This window comes from Alligator mississippiensis, chromosome 4, assembly GCF_030867095.1.
Source record: "Alligator mississippiensis isolate rAllMis1 chromosome 4, rAllMis1, whole genome shotgun sequence".
Classification (NCBI taxonomy): Eukaryota; Metazoa; Chordata; order Crocodylia; family Alligatoridae; genus Alligator; species Alligator mississippiensis.
Genome location: NC_081827.1, coordinates 136893639 through 136912679, shown reverse-complemented (window position 1 = coordinate 136912679; position 19041 = coordinate 136893639). Strand labels below are relative to the sequence as shown.

Here is a 19041-nt window from a genome sequence, read left to right as displayed (position 1 = left end):
CAAATTTCCCAACTCATGGGGAGACCTGTGAGCTGGATTCCAAGGCTCCCTGGGATGCATTTAAGGTTGAGGTTGAGCACCCTTGCTTTAGAAGATAGGTGATATTTTGGCTCAGATTTTGGACATTGGATGAGCTTTAGGTAGCTTGGCAGATAATGTGGTGGTGACTTAGATCTTTTGGCTGCTGAGATGCTGGGTCCCCTAAAAGCCCGCCCCACTGTAGACAAAGGTATTGCTTCTGAGAGAGAAGAGAGGCTTCAGTGTGCTGTCTCCAAATCTTGATCACAGAGCAACTAAACCCCAGTTTTCTCTATTGTTGTGCAGAGCAGAACCACAAGGCCCTTGGCTAGAAACTAACTGCAGACAGCCCAAATAATTCACCCGTCTCAATAATTGGCTGCTGGTGCTGCTCTTGTAACTTTGGCAGCTAAGCTGAATGTCTGATTTCCATCGGTATCATTCAGATTAGTCAGTGGGTTAAGAGAGTCATAGTACACAGAGACAGATTATATCTCACCTGTATTTTACATGACTCAGGAGATCCAGCCTGCCACTCTTAAGTCAAATCTAGGGATTCTTGTTCTGTCACCTCATAGAAGGCTTTGGAAAGCATCCTCTTGGAAGTCTTCTGCTTTATGCTCCCCACATGTTCTGCACTTCTCTTCTGTTGTTTGCTACAAGGGACAGTTGCATGACAGCTAAAGATCTTTGCTCCTTAATCATCTTCCTCTTTTCCAGAAAGTCGAAAGCATAATTTTTGTCATCACTGTGGTGAATGATTGTGATCCTAAGCAGAGGGCTTTGACTTCTTATAGGAAATAAGTAATAGAATCCTATAAAGATCCTGTTTTTGTGGAAATGCTCTTTGTAACAAAGTAATGAGAAAAATTGCAGGAAATACATCAGGAAGAAGTAGAACTGCCTCTACATAGCATGGGTTCAAAGTCTTTTATAAAGCGTTAAACGCTTTTTCTTGCTATGTTCAACCCTGGTAGCTTTCCAACTTCTCATTTGTAGGTAATTGGAGACTTAGGTTTTCTTCTTATGATTTAATTTTTCTCTTGGCCACTGTAAACAGAGCTTGGATCATTTTTAGTCTCCTTGCCTATTGTATTTGCTTTTGTATTTCTGATCATTATTATAACACAAGCCCTGTCAGGAGGCCAAATCCTCCCCTTTGTGAACCATATTGCACATGTGTGCACACATTCCCTTAATTATGGGAAAGAGACACTGCTGTGACTAGCTCTGGTATCTTTACTTTTCTGAGCCAGCATTGTTCTTCAAGTTCAATGTAGTACAGTCCTCCAACTGGGACCCGGCTGTGTTTCACCCATAGTTCCTTCCAAAAACTCAGTTAATCTCTCCCCACTGATAATATATTTTATGCTGGAGACTGGGAAATGTTCTCCCAAAAACCTGTGTTGTGCTTCAGAGCCTTAGTGACTCCAATATGGAAATTTGCTTCACTTACCAGGTCTAATGAGCCTCTATGTGAAGCTCTTAGTCAATGAGACCCTAAAACTGAGAGATGATTTTTGGAGAGGAGGTATAAAGGGTTTTGAGTCCATACGAAAGGACACTTGCATACTTTGAGTGGTTATTTTGTTCTGGCCTAATTTGTTCTCCCTTGCAAGTCTTCCTTAAATTATTTTTTTTAATCCTGTAAATCAGGGAGCTGAGTTTTTCCAAGCATGTTGTTTTGCTGTTTATACTCTGTGGTGTTAGTTTCTGTACACACATGTGTGCACACACGTCTGTGAGAGTGACTTTTTTAACTTTTAAAAAAATTATACAAATATTAAAAACAAATGGTGAAAAGTGCAAAGATATGTGGCCTTCCCAGGGGTCGAGCATGAAACATTTATTAGCAGCAGAAAAAACTACCATGGCACCCCAGATTGCAATGCCCTCCCCCACACTCCTCATGGGGTTACACATGTAGGACCTGCTGTCCATCCTCCACCTTGCAGAGGGCCTCCTCATTGGCCCAGTGCAACACAAACTGGTTCACGTTTTGTTGCAAGGTGAAATGTCCAAGTTCAAATGTGACCCACGCCCAGACCCAGAAGTGGAAGAGCTGGAGTTTATCATTGGAGCTGGCCCCTGTGAGCTGGTTTCTGTAGCTTTTCAGAGTTGCCATCTTTGCCTGACCCAGCAGGAAATTGGCCAGGCAGATCATATTCCCCTTGGCTGCTTACTATGGGATAGAGAAGATGTACACAGTCCCAAAAAAGTCCAAGTCCATCACACCAGAAAGGGTTCTGAGGGCAGCAAAGAGTAGGTGCAGCTGGAGGCAGTCTAGGAAGGCATGGGGAAAGAGAAAGGGCAGGAAAAAGAGAGAGAAAATAAAGCTGCTGATCATTGGTGCCCATTGCTACCTCTGCTTCCCCAGGTTTCACCTCACCTGTTTCATAGGTTGGTTGAGCTGCAGCATTGCCCCACTGTTTGAACACTCAAACCATTGGAAACAAAATGTTCTGAGTCTAGAACTCAGAACAAACATTTCTGGATGCTGGAGCTTGCACTCCGGTGCACAGTTTTGTTTCCAGGCTGACTGTTGACTAACAGGGTGCTACAACTATGAAAAAATGATGCTCTTAAATTTATAAGTCAAATCTCTGATCAAATTACCTACACGTATGTCCACGAGCACTTGTCTGAAGGCATAACTGTGAAGTTGCAGTTGGTGAATGAAGCTCGAGTAGCAGACAATTTATTTTTTTCTGCTGCTTAATATTATTTAAGAGAGAACTTGATATACAGGGTGGTTTTCCTTCTCGGCCTGAGGTTGTCATATTGGTCAGTGAGGGCACTCAGCACTTGTAACTAAACTTCTGCAGTGCTTTTAGTGGTTCAGTAAGTAATTTTTCATTCACTTGTTTTTGGATGAGGTTTTCACTTGTCTCCTAGTCTTCTGGACATGTTTGCTTTCTTCCTAGTCTGGTAGGGGAGAGCAGTGTTGAACACCTAAAAACTGAGCAATGAGAAGCTGAGCAGAATGTGACATGAAATTCTCCTGACTGCACCTATCCAAAATAGACATTTTTCTGTTGGGCTCCTTAGTTTTTTTCCTGAGAGAGTGAGAGGGTTGTAGCAGCACATCTGTACCAGCCTAATGAAAGTCTTTACTTTACCATGATCTAGTAGCAAAGCACAAATGGTTAATTTTGCAAAGTTTTACCTGCCATTGGAAATGTACTAGCTTAAAATCAAACTTTAAAGTCAGTGAAATATTACTTTCCCTGGCCCTGAAAAAACATAACTGACCATTTTGTTTTGTGGCAATTTTGACAGTTTTTCAATTGCAAAGACAAGGATAAACAGCTTAACTTTGCCCTTCACATCCACAGTCTTCTATTTGTTGAATAAAGATGCTTTTTAAGTCCTTCCTACAACCAAGTTGTATATGTTTTATGGTATTTTTCACATAGTAGCCACTACTATTAAGCAAGCTAGGTAACCAGTGTTTCAGCTCTTTGTGTTTGTATTTGTCCCTTTTTTAAAAGCTCCTACAACTTTCTTGCTGTTCAGTCAGAAGAATGCAATTAATCGCATGGTGATAGATGAGCAACAAAGTCCAGACATCATACTCCCCATCCACAGCCTCAGAAATGTTCGGGCCATTGATTATGATCCCCTGGATAAGCAGCTTTACTGGATTGACTCTCGTCAAAACATCATCCGGAAAGCACAAGAAGATGGCAGCCAGGTATCTGTGGGGAGGAATTTTAAGAGGCAGAAAGGCTGTTTATGCCAAGTAACAATTATGCTTTGTATAATATAAATAGATAGACAGCCTGCTGACTCCCAGGTTTTCTGTAACTGCTGCTGGGCTGAGAAGCTAGTGGTGAGAAGCTTTAGGGAACTGGGGTTTGGGAATTAAGATTCATGAGGAAGCATACGTGAAGAGCCTCAGCATGTGAATGAAGTTGGATGGGAGGAGAAAAGGAAGATTTGGGGGGAGGTGCATTGACTTATATCATTGTTCATCCCCAGACTTTTTAGCCACTGTTCTGTTACTTTTTTTGTATAAATAAGTGCAGGTTTTTCCTGCATGAAGGTTGTCAGTAAAATTCTATTTAAATGCTTTTCAGCCTTAACTCCATCCCCATAAATCCGTATGGGTAAGCGACATGTATCCACTACTGATTCAGCTGTTACCTTGGGAGAGACTAGGAGAAATAACTGAACCTGGGTCTTTAAGTTCCGAGTTGCATTTTGGAGGATCCTTTCTAGCAGTAAACAATGTCGCATTTGGCAGATGTAGTGAACTGTACTGCCTGGGTCAGATTGGTTTTAATGTTCTTCCTGTGACTTTCCTGCATTCCTTTCCCTGCAGAGTCTTACAGTGGTGGCCAGTCCAGTTCCCAATCAGAACCTGGACATGCAGCCCTATGACCTGAGCATTGACATCTACAGCCGTTACATCTACTGGACGTGTGAAGCCACTAATGTAATCAATGTGACACGCCTGGATGGGAGATTGATGGGTGTGGTGCTGAAAGGAGATCAAGACAGGCCCAGGGCCATTGTGGTGAATCCAGAGAAAGGGTATGTATAATTCAGTGGAGGGCTTGGCTGGAACATCACTCTGGAAACCCTGTGATTAAGACTTTTTAGCAAAATATGGGTTTCCTTGGTACTGGTGCATAAGTGCTAAAGGTTGAAAACTTCAGCAGTTCTTAGGGTAAAATTCTGGCTTATTGAAGTCAACGGAAGTTTTGGCATAAAGATCAGCACTGCAAGGAAATTAGCAAGGTCCAGTTATGCTCACTCTGGAGCTGAGCCCAACTCAGAGTGAGGGGAGGTACCCATTTGACCAGTTGGCATTAAGAGAAGGGAAGGAGAGGAGCGCAGTGCTGAGCAACTCTAGGTGTGTCTTAAAAGGCATAGCTAGCCATCTACCAACACACAAGCATCCCAGTGAAAGGAAGGACAGGTGAGATGGCTCTCCCACATCCTCCCCAGAAACACTTTCTTTAGAGGTGGGCTGCTCCATAAGCAGTGCTAAAGCCCTCTTGGGAGATAGAACATGCTGGTGTCCTGTTCACCCTTCTCCTTAATTGTTAGGGACTTGCAAAAGGGGAAGCATTGTTTAGCCCTAAGTCAAAAATGAGGTTATTTTCTTTGGTAAATCAGTTGTTGTCTTAAACAGCATCTGTGTTTCTTTGTGTGAATTATGCAGAAATGAGTGTAATAACCCTTTTTGTCTAACCCGTCTTATTGTAGGTACATGTATTTCACCAACCTACAGGAAAGGTCTCCCAAAATTGAGAGAGCAGCATTGGATGGAACTGAACGGGAAGTCCTCTTTTTCAGTGGCTTGAGTAAACCTGTAGCCTTAGCAATTGACAGCCAGCTGGGAAAGTTGTTCTGGGCAGATTCAGACCTCCGGAGAATTGAAAGCAGTGACCTTTCAGGTAGAGTAGACTCGGTGACTCATTTGGAGTAGGTGGGGAAATGCAGAGAAAAAGGGTCTCCTCCTCTGCCTTTCTACTGTAAACAATCAGTATGAGGACTGTTCTCATTCCTCAAGTTCACAGCCAGGGAATGTGACTGACTCAGACAGCATACACATTCTCTCTCATTCTTCAATCTGTGATTTACATTACTAATTGCTAAACGTTACTTGCTGTCTATTTTCAGTTTCAAGACCTTTGCCTAGTTTTCCTCCAAACTCCTGTTTGCAGCTAAATCCCTGCTGCTTTGTCATTTTTGGTACTTTAGTCTCTGTCAAGTGAAACATCAAGTATGTGGCTAGGGGAAAAAATTATTGGTGGTAGCGTTAAATCAGTATGTACTGACCATTTCTATATAACATGGCAACTGGAATGTGTATCTCCTTATACAGTAAAACCTGGATCATTCATTTCCACATGGTTCACAACCAACTTAGTTCACAGTGGGTTGCTGAATGAAAGGCAATCCATTCAGCTGCTTGTTGCGGCTTTTACTTCAAAGGGTGCGGCTTCTCCACTCAGCTGGAGCTCATCAGTGGTCCCTTGCTTTTATTAGTCTTTTATTAGTTAAGCTTCACAACATGCCTGTATGCCAGGACAAGTGGTTCTAATCCATAGTCCCAGATGGCTGGAACCAAGGCACACAGCAAGGTAGACCATATATGACCAGTGATGCACAGCAAGTCAATGAAAGATTAGGGACAGAACTCTGGTCTCCTAATTGGATGCTTTAACCATTGGTTTGCACTTAAATGTCTTAAAGCAGTGTAAGTTCTTTTCTGAAAGTTGTAGCTTGGTGAATGCTTGGATGATTTTGCCCAGTATAGGTTCAACATCTCCCTGCATGACTTACTCAGAGCTCTCGAGCTTCTGAGTGGCTGGGGGTTGCATGACCCCTAGTTGCATGCTGCACAGACCCCCAGGGTGGACAACACTTGCTGCACTGCCTCCATGCCACTGCACAGTGTGGAGTCCCCAGGTTCCCCCGAGCTCCCCAGCCACGGGCTCTTTCAGTCCCTTGGGCCACATCCCCTCCCACCAGGGGCAGGGCAGACCAGTAAAGTTGAAGGAGGAGCCCAGAGACTGTAACAGCAGGAGAGAAGTCATGGGATGACACCCAGCCTGGGGGCCCAGAAGGCTGTAGGTTCACCCGTTGTGGGCTGGATGAGTCTCACCGACCGACTGCCTATTGGACAGCCCTAACTTAAATTATGGATAGCTTAAAGTTATGCGTTTCCTGTTTCTCAGTCTATTATCTCTTAGCTTTTGGGACACCAGCATTCAAGGCCCGTCTGATATTTTATATAACAACTTTTCCTGTTTTTAAACAATCCTACCTTCAAAAAAATCAGCTGTCAGATCCTGTATGTTGCTTAGTAACACCTTGCAATTCCCTCCATGGACTTTGAGGAGAACCTTTTCAAACACTCACTTTTTGGCATTTGCCCTGCAAGATAAATCACAGCAATTACTAACCTTATTTCTAACTGATGACACAGAGCTGGCTTTAAAAGGCTGGTTAATAGGCATTTTTTGACAGAGTAACTTCTATGGGGTCTACAACTGTTGTTACTATTAGGGAGAGAGACAGTATGCTTCACATGTGAGAGAGTATTCTTTCTCCTGCCCTTTAAAAAGGCACTTGGAGCCCAGTTCTTTTCTCCTAGTGAGAGAACCAATTGAAAACTTCCTTTGATAGGACTAGACTTCCCAGAGTTCTCACATGATAAAGGGCAAACTTCATTGAAGTTTATTTTCTACCTATGGGGACTTTTTACCATCTTGTACCATCTACACTTTTCCCAGAGCCTGACGAAGGGACTTTGAAAGCTTGCAGAAAGGGACAGTTTTCTTGCCATTTTCCAGATGGTCTAATAATCATTTTGCAACCTAGTTTTTTTTATGTCTTTTTGTCCCAGACCAGCACAACTACCAAGTACACCCCTGAAGCATGTATATGTAGTTGTTTTCCAAATAAACTAAATATTGACCAAAAAATACTTTGAGCCTGATTTTTGTATGTAATTGTCTATAGCTCCTTGTTAATTTATTGAGAGTTGCAGCTGTACAGCCTCTCTGAAAGTCAGTCCTGTGTGTAAGTGCCAGGTCCCCTCTTCCCCCTCTCTCCCCAAGTTACAGTTTTTGGAAGGTTTTTATCAGGAAAGAAGAAAGTTAGTCATGGTTTATGTTTAAGTAAATGCTTTGAGCTATAGGATTTTCATTTATGTGCTTCCTGGTAGGACTAGCAGGTGTCGTGTGTGTATTTTGTATTCCACTTCAGGGCTTAGGGTCAAGTTTATGGAAAAGTAAATTTCAGTGTCCTGGTTAGGTTAGTAGTAATAATTTAGTCACAACTATGGGTAAAAACCAGGGCATGTTTAAGCTTTCAAGTTTCTGCACCACAATGCTAAATATCACTTGCATTGCCCTCACCTACATTCCACTGTAAGAGAACTCCACACAGAAAGATAAAGCTCTTATTCTTCTGAAGACTGGCAACAATCAACACTGTTTCCCTTTTCCCAAGGGCCTCTGCATGGCTCCTGTTCCCCCTTCTCTTATCATCTTGCATGTATACAGTGATTCATATTTGTAGTTTTTAAAGCCAGAATAGATCTCTATGATGATGACTTGTTCTAACCACATGCCTGGCATTAGCCATCCACATTGCAAATTCATTTATTTCTGCATTGAGGTGCATACAGTTCATTCCAGCAGCCAGGTTCTTCGTTCTAGACAAATGAATCAGAAAACTGTTTATCACTTACAGAGTAAGAGTCAGGAATTGTAGGGTTTGTTTTAGACTTTACCATCTGATTATTATGAAATTGAGCTGGTTACTTAACGCCTGTATACTTCAGTTTGTTCTCTCTAAAACGGGGATAGTAATTCTTAGTTTAATTTATATTTTAAAGCATTTGAGATCATCTGATGACAGATGTACAATGGAAAATATTGTTAGTGGTATAACTAAACATTGAGATAAGAAATTCAGATTGCTTCATTAATTCACATCCAGGCATTAATACTTGAAAGTAGATAACTTAAAATCAATATCTTCTACATGTGTTTTTGGGCAGAAATGTTTCATCCTTTTGTCTGTGGTTATTCACTATACCAGTTAAAAGGTCAATGTTTTTTTTAAACATAATGTGGTTGAATACATTTACAGGCTATTACCTGCTGTCATATATGTACAGCTCTGGTTTACCTGTAATTTTAAATCATGTAATGTTTCAGTCTGTCAAAAGAAAAGCAATTTTTTTTATAAGTGCATGTATATACGGGGGGTGGAGGTGGGGGCAGGAAGTGAGGTTTTAAGCGTAGGACCTGATAAATTTGTTGAATCAGCATCCACCAAATTTGCGGAGTTATATAGTATAACCTCAGTTTTTGGGTTTTTCAAGTGTTAAGTTTCTAGCTGTTTGGATTGTGACAAATGCATTTGTTTTTTAAACTTAAATGCTGTATAATTTTTCTTCCTAAGGCCCCTGGCAGGCATTCCATTTATCTCACATGTTAATCACACGGTAAATTGTAACATCCCCCACATGCAATGAATTTATCACACCGTAAAATGGCAAAACAGCCACAAAGATGTTCCCATGGCCTAGCATGTTTCCAGCATGAGTCCTCTTGTGTCCCAAACCTGGGAGCTGCCCAGAAGTGATAAACTGATCATCAGGATTGGGCAGGGAGCAGCCCTAACCTCTCTTCCCACCAGCAGTTGTGAAGATGGGATCTAAGGAATTTTAGGCCTTATCCCAAACCTTGCATGTCCTACCATACACGTGTGGTATGGCAAGTCACATAGTTTAAGGGTTGGGCCTAAAATTCCTCAGACAATCATGTGATTACATTAACATTTGCAAGGGGCCTAAATCTACAGATAGTCTTCACCAGTAGTTCTAGGGACTGGAGTGAACTGCACTGCTTGGAGTACTAACCCTGAGATTTAACAACAACCATTTAAAAGTCACATACCCAATTTAGCACAGTCATTCAGCCAATGTACTTCTCCATCAGTACTCGGGGTTGTTTGCTGACTGAGGATAAATTTTCACAAGGGAAAAAGCTGTATTCTAATTCAAGCCAGCTAACACCAGTTAATCTCTTAATGAAGGCAAAGCAGTTTGTTTTAGCAAGTTGAAATAAAGGTTATGGGAAAGTCAAGAGTTTACGTAAACCTCATAACTCTTGTGAAAACTAAACTACCTCTTCTTTAGGATTTTATCTCATCTCCATTAGTTAACACCTGAGGACCAAACTAAAAAATTCAGACACCTGCACAAAACTTAAAATTGTTTCTGATCATTCACATGTGGCTTGGGGGGAGTAAAAAATACGCATTTCCCCTCCATATTACTGAAACTCCTGATGTCATGAAGGCTAAAACCCAAAACTTCCACTGTGTATGTTTTTCTTCTCTTAGTTCCAGCTCTTTATAGAAGGCAATAATGCATTTGTGTACCTACTGAAAATGAAAAAAAAAAGGGTGGTCTGCCTGCGTAATTTAAATCCACCATGCTATGAAGGATACTAAGCTGTGCATGTGTATAGCATATTTATTGTATCTTTGTAAAATATATGTTTCTGGTGTTGTCCCAGTCTTTTCCTATTGTTTAAATTACCACTTCCTTTCCAAAGGTGCAAACCGAATTGTTTTAGAAGACTCCAACATTCTGCAGCCTGTCGGACTGACAGTATTTGAAAACTGGCTCTACTGGATTGATAGGCAACAGCAGATGATTGAAAAAATGGATATGACTGGTCAAGGAGGACGCACAAAGGTGCAAGCTCGCATTGCTCAACTCAGCGACATTCACGCTGTTAAGGAACTCAATATCCAGGAATACAGTATGTACCAGTCCCATCATCAAGAACCAATCATAACTTGTGGGGATGTGGCCAGGGAGTAGCAAAAGGCACACAAGACTTTTTCTTCCATACAACATTGATTGAAATCCAGCTCGGGTCACTAGTGGCTAAAACTTAACATCATTGGATGTCTCTTCGGTGTCCTGTGTGGAATTAGTTGAGTTTTCTTGGTACGTTTGGCAGTGGGCAGGGTCCCATCACAAAATCCCGTGGCAACCTGATGGGTACTTCTACAAAGCATGAAGGAGTGATCTAGAGACAGACTGGCATATCTTGTTGCTCCCTGAAGAGGTGTCCCAGATCAAGTTTTGTGTGGCAGAGTGGTGTAGTCCACAACTGCGTACTTTATCTGTTTAGAAGACTTTAGTTCAGCACCTGTCATTGAAAGTTAATAGGGCAGAAACTTCCTTATCCGGACTTAAAATTAGCAGGGAATTGACTGGGCCCTCAAAAGGCACCGCAGTCAACTTAGGGGAAACAGTTACCAGTTAATATAGGCTATGCGGTATATCTTGAGCTGGAGAAATTTTACAGAATCTGCCTGGGGATATTTTAATTAAAGCCTCAGCACAGCCTACCACTAGCTTTGTTTGTTGTTGATCACAATAAATCTGTCAAGAATTTCAAGAAGTAGGTCATCCTTATTAAACATTAAAATGAAAAGACATTTATCTAGAGCCTTTTTATTTGAGTTTTGGAGACAGTCTGTAGACCTTAAACTTTGTGAATCAGAAAAGTTGTTTTTTTAAATATAGCTTTAGATAGAGGGAGAATGGCTTCATGACATCCTAGGTAACTTGTGTTCCTCCAGATCCAGTCCTGCCTCTTTCAACAAACAAAAACATAAGGCTTTGTTTACTGTTTAAAAATGTGGCATTGCCTGAATGTACACGATGCTTCAGATAACTTTTTCCTTCAAAAACATTTCTAATTAAGCTGTCTTTAGAGCTGCTTCTATTGAAGGCATTTCCCATTTGGGAAGGGAGACAGACTCATGTGCTCTATGCTTATGAGCCACTTCACATGTGTTCCAGCAGAACCCCATTGAAATCACTGAGGCTCTATAGAGGTGCTGGGAATCACTTACTCTGAGCCTGTTAGGGGATCAGCCTCATAAAAAGTGAACCTGAACAGTTTTCCCCTCATTAATTTCTTCTCTTGTTTTAAAAATAACAATCAGATTCGTGGAAGTGGTTAATTGCATACAAATGTTGTTTTTAAAATTCCAGGACAGCATCCTTGTTCTCAAGATAATGGTGGGTGTTCGCACATCTGCATCGTGAAGGGAGATGGTACCACTCGTTGTTCTTGCCCAGTACATCTTGTCCTACTACAGGATGAACTGTCCTGTGGAGGTGAGTCCCTCCAGTTGTCACTGAGCCCGAGTTAGGATCAACTGCATGTTAGCTTCAGGTTTCCATGTAGGGGGTCCTTTATAGAGGTAGGCGAGCACTGTGAGAGAACCAGTTGTCTTGTACTACTGCTCCTTTACTTTTTGATACAACACCGATGTGGGCTTTTTGTATCACCCCACTGTTGGCCCTGTGGGTGGTGTTCATTATCTTTGAGGTGAGGATACCAGTAATTTCTTAAATAACACAGATTTCCATTTGTCTTTACATATTAAAAGGATTCTTATTTCGGGGGGAGGGATAGAGGGGTTATTATGATTATTTATTCTGTTCTGTAATACCATCTGAAACACCTGGGGTGGGATTTGCTTTTTTCCTTTGTTGGTTTGACATTTTTTGTTTGGCACATGAAAAACCTGAATTGAACAGGACTGTTTTTGTTTAATCTGTGCCATCTTCTCAAGTTCTTTAGCATGTACTCCAGAATGTTTGTGTGTTCTTGTCAGGGTCATTGATGCTAAATACAGAGTTTTTTTCACTTCAGCAGCTATTTGAGAGCCAGCAGAGATCTCATAGAATACTGCTTCTTTGATACCCATGTAAGAAGCATGTCAGTGTATCTTTGGGGAGGTGCACAGTAGGACTTGAAAAGCATAATTCATATTTTATAGCAAGATCTCCACCCCAAGTGGGTTGAATTTGGGATCTCAGAATGGTTTGGTAAATATGAATAGTAGGCACAGTAGTTCTGGATATGCCTTGGCCTGAGCCATTCCCAAATTCAGGGACTAATCTTAGAATCCTAGAAAAGCAGGGCTGGAATGGACCTTAAGAGGTCATCTAGTCCAATCCACTGCTTATGGCAAGATCATCCCTATCTAAACTATCCTAGAAAAATATTTGTATAACCTATTCTTAAAAACTTTTTAGTTACCAGGAATAAATGCCAGAAACCTCAAAAACACCCTAATTTGCCACACATAAAGCAGGGCAGTGAGGGCACTGTCAGTGTCCTACCACTTTCAAGGATGGGAAGTTGTTGTTAAAAGATGCTTGAGAGATCCAAGGAAGTGGACTATGGCCCTCCTCTCCCTGCAACAGAGAAAGGCAAAAACACTCACAGTTCATGCCACTTTGATCATGTGGTGAAATTCCTGCTTGATGGGTTTTTTGGTTCCAGCAAGAGCATCAGCACACCTTGGTGTGCTGATCCCAGGTGCGATGTGTAGGGGGGATACGCAGATGCACATGCACCTCCTGCAAAAAGGCACCGCCAATACTGGCGCTCGCCACTTGCCACCCTGTTGCTGGCACTGCCAGTGGCATCTGTGGGTGGTCCACGATCACCCCTGGCTGCCACTGCCAGTGGGTGATCGCCGTCCACCCCCCACCCTGTCAACAGTGCCAGTGGTGTCTGTGGGACCTTCCTGCTGCTGCCGGCACAGTTGTGCCCCCCAGCTGCCAGGGGCACATGCCACTCATGGCTGATTCTTAGCCTTGGCTGCAGTCAACACCCAATGCTTCTGAAGGTGAAAAAAACCCCCTGATATAGCAACAGGAAGGGGAAAAAAAATTCCCAGCACTATGTAGCAAAGAGTTAAGCCCAGTAGAGTGGGAAAACCAAATATCCTCCACTCTTCAATTTGGGGATTGCAGACCCAACTCTATGCATTATACATCCTGAATGGAGACCCAGAATTCCCTTTTCTGTCATTTTATCCCCTCCGTAAATTTATCTCAGCTCCTTTAATCTTTCATAATTAGGCTGGTTATTATGCTCTGCTTCAGTCTTCTGCTGTTGAATGCGGTCCTCTTCAGTTTCCACCTGCTCTGCTCTGGGCTGCAGAGCTTTTGTTATGATCCCTGACCAATTTGTATGTTTGAGTGAGGGGAGAGGAGGTGGAGAATAGAGAGAAGTGGGACTTCCAGCTGTTACTCTTCACAGCACATTCCAAGGATTGCTATTCCTAAATCATCCCTGACCAATTACCCAAACTCTTGAAAACCTCCAATGAAGGAGAGGAATAGACTAGACAGTCTATTCCTCTATCTCACTGCTCTTGTAATGAAGAATTTTTTCTTGATGTCCAGTCTAAGTCTACTTTACTGCAATTTCAAGCCATTGCTATGTGTCCTACTCCCTTAAGTTGACTGAATCTCTCTTTGCCCTTGTTGTGCCTGGTCTGTAGGGTGTGGGCCAGAGAGAAGACTGATGACCCAGGAGACTAATCTGGCAACTTCTTGCCTAAGGCAGGGTAGATTTGTGCTTTCTTGCCTGTCTTCAACTCATGCAACACAAACTGAAAGCAAGAGGCATAAGGGGACTAAGTAAAATTTTTGCTCTGAATTTTAAGGCCATGTTTATTTTTATTGCAACTTCCTTCCCCTCCCCAAATAATTGTAACTTCTCTCTTTCAAGAATCTTTTGCTTTGGGTTGTGCTTATTCCTCCTGCTTCCCCTTTCCTTTCACTCCAGCCCGAAGCTGAGGTGTCATAGAGAACCACAGGAGGTTTCCTCCTTGGTGATACTGCCTTTGTAACTAGTCCCCATTTGGTCAGAGAGGAAAAGTAGAGGTTGAGAACTCTGTTTTTGTGTCACCCTCCTGAGTACATTTATTGTGCAGTTCACTAGCCATCCAGGCGACGTGTGGTCACACGCTGGAATAAGAACTAACATAATCCAGATACTTTTTGAGAGCAAACTTAATACTAGGCCAGAAAAAAAATGGCCTCTTAGTTGGAAAAAAAAGAAATGCATGCTTACTACATGAGATTAACAGTTAGCATAGTAAATGTTAAGTAACTGCTAACAGCTGTGTTGAAACAGCAGTTGAGTAGATAGAGCAATTTTTTTGTCTGTTTAAAACAAGTCTGACTGAACACAGTTGTAAAGGGCACATAACTAGACATTGAGTCACAGCGCATCCATCTGCAGCACATTATATTCTTTTAATGTTTTCTATACCATTATTGTTGAACATTAAAAAGAAAGTGAGCCTTTTGTGTACACAGTGGGATTGTGGGAAGGGGTGGAGAAGAAGAGTAGAGCTCTTCTTGTGTGACTTCAAGTGAAAACCTTTGAAGGCTTAAAGAAGTACAAGGACAGGGTGATGTTGGGAAGAGTGGGAGGAAGGGAATTGTCCTGTGATTTCTGTGTGCGTGTGTGTCCCTTTCCTGTCATTTCAAGTCAAATGGTACTTTAGTCACATGAGCCTGCACTCTGGCATATGGAGCTCAGATTATTTTTCCAGTACTGAGAGGATGTGTTTGTCAGCCTGATTCCCTGATCCCTCCCTATGAAGATGTGCTGCTTATGGACATGGACTTTTAACTTATTGCATTCATTTTTTTTCTCTTTAAAGAACCCCCAACGTGTTCCCCTCAGCAGTTTACCTGTTTCACGGGTGAGATTGACTGCATTCCAGTGGCTTGGCGCTGTGATGGATTCACTGAATGCGAAGACCATAGTGATGAGAAGAACTGTCCTGTATGCTCAGACTCCCAGTTCCAGTGTGAAAGTGGGCAGTGCGTAGAGAACAGCCTCCGGTGCAATGGAGAGGCAAATTGTCAGGACAACTCAGATGAGAAGAACTGTGAAGGTATAAAGGGTGCCGTGCTCTGCTATTTGACACCTTGGGCAACTAACTTCTCTGTCTCCATCCTTCATTTTCTTCAGCAAAACAAGAAGGGAGATATAGACCTCCTTTGTAAAATACCTTGAGGTCTTAGACTCAAGGTATCCCTCATTAGACTTAAGACACTTCCCAGAAAATACCAGCTCTTAGCTTTCACACCTTTTTTGTCTTTGGTAAAATAATAGAACAGTTCTTCTATTGCAGAGAACTCAGAAACACCCCAATAGGTCAGAAAGTTTTTGACACTGGGAATTCCTGTTTGAAATCTCTGGGTTTCTCTTGTGAATCATGTGCAGATGTTTGCACACACAACGGTGCTAGTGTTGCACAGCACCATGCAGCACCAGCTCTCACTGGGTGCTGTGGTACCCTAGCTGAGAATCACTGCTATAAGAGCTAGATATTGATTTATTGCCAGCTGTAAAAAAAAAAAACCCAAACAAACAACTGAAAACACACAACCTTGGATTAAATGAATCCTGATAATAGGTAAATGAATACCTTTTTACTACATAATGGATGCTGTGTCTAACAGTTAATCATAATGACTTATTGTATTGTAGCTGTATAATACAGAGCTAAGAATGGAGACAGCTTGAGAGATTTTTTTGAGGATGTCTTCCACCTGCAACCTCCAAAAAAACGCAAAATTCAAAGTGCTGTAAAGTAATAGTCATGACTGGAAAAACAAATGATTTTTGTCTTGTGAGGGTTCCACATTCCTTGTGAGTTTTGCTGACCAGGGAGAGGATAAGAAAGAAAGAGTGAGAAAGAAGAAGACCATGATGGAAACAACCAGAGGAACTTTAATCTTTCTTAAAATAAGCTTTTTAGTTTCATAGCTTGATATAGATTTTTTTAATAACTTAATTATTTTTGCAGTTGAACCACAAATATTGTTATAAGTAGCAATGGTAACTAGAGGCTGCTTCCTGCCAATTCTATAATAAACATATCGTGGGCTAACTTCCTGTAATTACTAGAACCCTTGTGCCTTTGACTTTATATAGTCAAGCTATACCTGTAACCTTTTAAATAGGAAATAATGCCTTCAGGTCATCACTTTCAGCCTATCTGCAACCAGGAACTGCATTTTATGCAAGTTTGTCACTGGGGATAAATATTGTGCCTTGAAATACTACAGAGAATAAAACTGGCATCGGGTAATTTTTTTGTGAGACTTCGGGTTGTGTGTCTTAGTGACTTGCCTCTTTGATTCTGTTTGAGAGTCAAAATGACTGATAGTTAATATTTCTGGACTTTTTCTTTCCCTCCCAGTGCTCTGTTTAACTGATCAATTCCGCTGCACTAGTGGACAGTGCATTGGAAAAAACAAGAAATGTGATCACAACTTGGACTGCAGTGATAACTCAGATAAGCATGGATGCTGTAAGTTTACAAGCTGTGATTAGAGACTTGGTTGCTGTGAGGGAAAACTGTTGCTTCCTTCCTTCCTTCCCCACCCTTCCCCCAGTGCCTCCCAGGTGAATTAGAATTCACTGTCAAACTACTGATAGAGCCACATGCATTAATTGTAAGGCAAGTTCTCCTGCCTCATGGGTTGCCCAGTAACTAATATACAGGCATCATTATTAACCACAGAATGAAAAAAGCTAAGTAGCATCTGGCTCTTTTTTGCATGAAAATGTATACTGAATACAAAGTCTTAAATGCAGAGCTATCTAAATATTCTTCCACTGATATTTTTAGATATTTTAATGTAAATTTTGCTTTATTATATTATGCTTGTATGTCCAAAGGAGAAGTGCTTTTCTTTCCTATAAGAGTCTCATCAATGTTCTGGTGGGGCTGTCAAAACCATTCTTCTCTGTTTCATAAGTCTCTCATCCAAAGAATTCACACGCAGTTCTTCTAGAATCAGAATTTAAAAAAAAGAGCTATGTACAATTTAGCTATTCCCATTGTTATGATAAATAATGATCCACTTGTATTAATCACATCTGTCTGTGCATAAACATCCTAAAACATTTCTTTTACGTCTAAAGCTTGGTGCAATTATCTGGCTAGTTTATAGCTGTAGATTACAGTTTATGGAACACGATATCCCTTGTGTCTGCCTGCCTTGAAACCTCCAGGGCTATAGAGGAAAAGAACAGGCCAACCAGAACAGATTTCAGCCTTAAGTTCATTGTCATCACTCAATGATTAGATATTGTGACCAGGGAGATTTGTCCATCAGTTCCAACAGAAGTATATACTGCAGGTAACAGACATAATTAACAGGAAAAAACAAAAAAATGAAGTCAAAGTCAGCAGCTGCAGTCTCCCTACCACGGGGGTGTATTGGGTGCCCCCACAGCTGGAGCCCTGTCAACTGATGGGGGTTCCCAGCTGCAGGAGTTTTCTTATTGTTAGTGTGGGGGGAGCCTGGGATTGGGCTCCCCCTGCACAGGCAATAAGACATGATGAGATCTGATCATGATCCAGCAGTCACACCTTCTGTCTAGCACGTGTGGCAGGACAGGAGATGCGATTGTGTAGATCATGCATTAGATCCCATCATGCCTTTACCTGCACATGTAAAGCAGCCCACAGACTTATGCATACAATGTGTTACATTGATCTGTCATATCTTTCTCTCTTTTTAAATGGTAAAGAAAAAGTTATGTCCATACATGCACTGAGATAGAATTGTAGTTAATGACTGACTTTCTTCTCTCTGTAAATTTGGGAGACAAGCAGATGGAATAAAGTGTGGATGCAGAGGTTAGGGGGCAAGGGATTGTGTGATTAAGGCAGCCCCTCATTAGAGGATAAGAGATTAGACAACAAATAAAATATGTACCCAAAAGTATCACTGCTTAGAGTTTCATGCTTTCAGAAAAGCTGGCTGTATCTGACTACTTATGCACTTGTTCTGGCATCTTCTCTCAAAAATACCACTTCTAGGACTGATGATCAGATATGGCTGCTACCACAATTTGGGGTATGTTAGGCATTTTTGGAAATGCCAAGTGCCGAATCGTATGTTGCTGCCATGTCTCTGTTCTTTTGCATCTGTAAATGCTAAGCCCTGATTAATAAGCCCCTACTGAGCAGAGATGGGGGAGTAGTGGTATGTAGCACAATTAATTAGAACTTTAGCCTTTTGTCCTAGGTTAATGTGCTGCTTGGGTCAAATGTGAAAAGCAATTGTGTTTAATGACAAGTAGGAATGTAATCCTAGTCCCTAGTGGCTATTTATTCATGACACAGGTTTAATTAGGAGACTGTAATAAACTGTGAGTAGTATAGGCTTCCAGTTTTTCTCTGAATACTAGTCTTAGTGCAAATAAAGTTATTGGATCAGACACAGTTTTAGAATGTGATTTTCCTCTTCTCTTTCAGACACAACAGAGGAGCCAGCACCACAGCCCAACAACACCATTGGCTCAATTATTGGAGTGATCCTTACTGTTTTTGTTGTGGGAGCAATGTACTTTATCTGCCAGAGGGTTCTGTGCCCACGTATGAAGGGGGATGGGGAAACGATGACCAATGACTACGTGGTACATGGACCAGCCTCTGTACCTCTTGGTTATGTGCCTCACCCAAGCTCCTTGTCTGGGTCACTCCCAGGTAAGTAACAAGGTATCTAAGCAATGGGTTCCTTAGTCTGTCTTTTGGCATCACGTAAATATAACACAAACTATTGTAGATCCACAACAACAGAGTACAGGTATGCGCTGGGTCCAATTCCAATGTGCTAATTCC

At 41.7% G+C, this 19041-nt stretch overlaps 1 protein-coding gene across 1 annotated transcript in view; it reads left to right on the top strand.

Moving 5' to 3' along the window:
* Positions 1 to 19041, top strand: part of LRP6 (LDL receptor related protein 6) — a 196092-nt gene that overhangs the window by 163055 nt on the left and 13996 nt on the right. The window contains exons 13-20 of the mRNA XM_006267901.4: positions 3510 to 3712; positions 4343 to 4554; positions 5233 to 5423; positions 10110 to 10319; positions 11570 to 11695; positions 15055 to 15291; positions 16606 to 16716; positions 18676 to 18906. Of these exons, the coding sequence (XP_006267963.1) occupies positions 3510 to 3712; positions 4343 to 4554; positions 5233 to 5423; positions 10110 to 10319; positions 11570 to 11695; positions 15055 to 15291; positions 16606 to 16716; positions 18676 to 18906 (1521 nt within the window). The remainder of the gene's footprint in view (positions 1 to 3509; positions 3713 to 4342; positions 4555 to 5232; positions 5424 to 10109; positions 10320 to 11569; positions 11696 to 15054; positions 15292 to 16605; positions 16717 to 18675; positions 18907 to 19041) is intronic.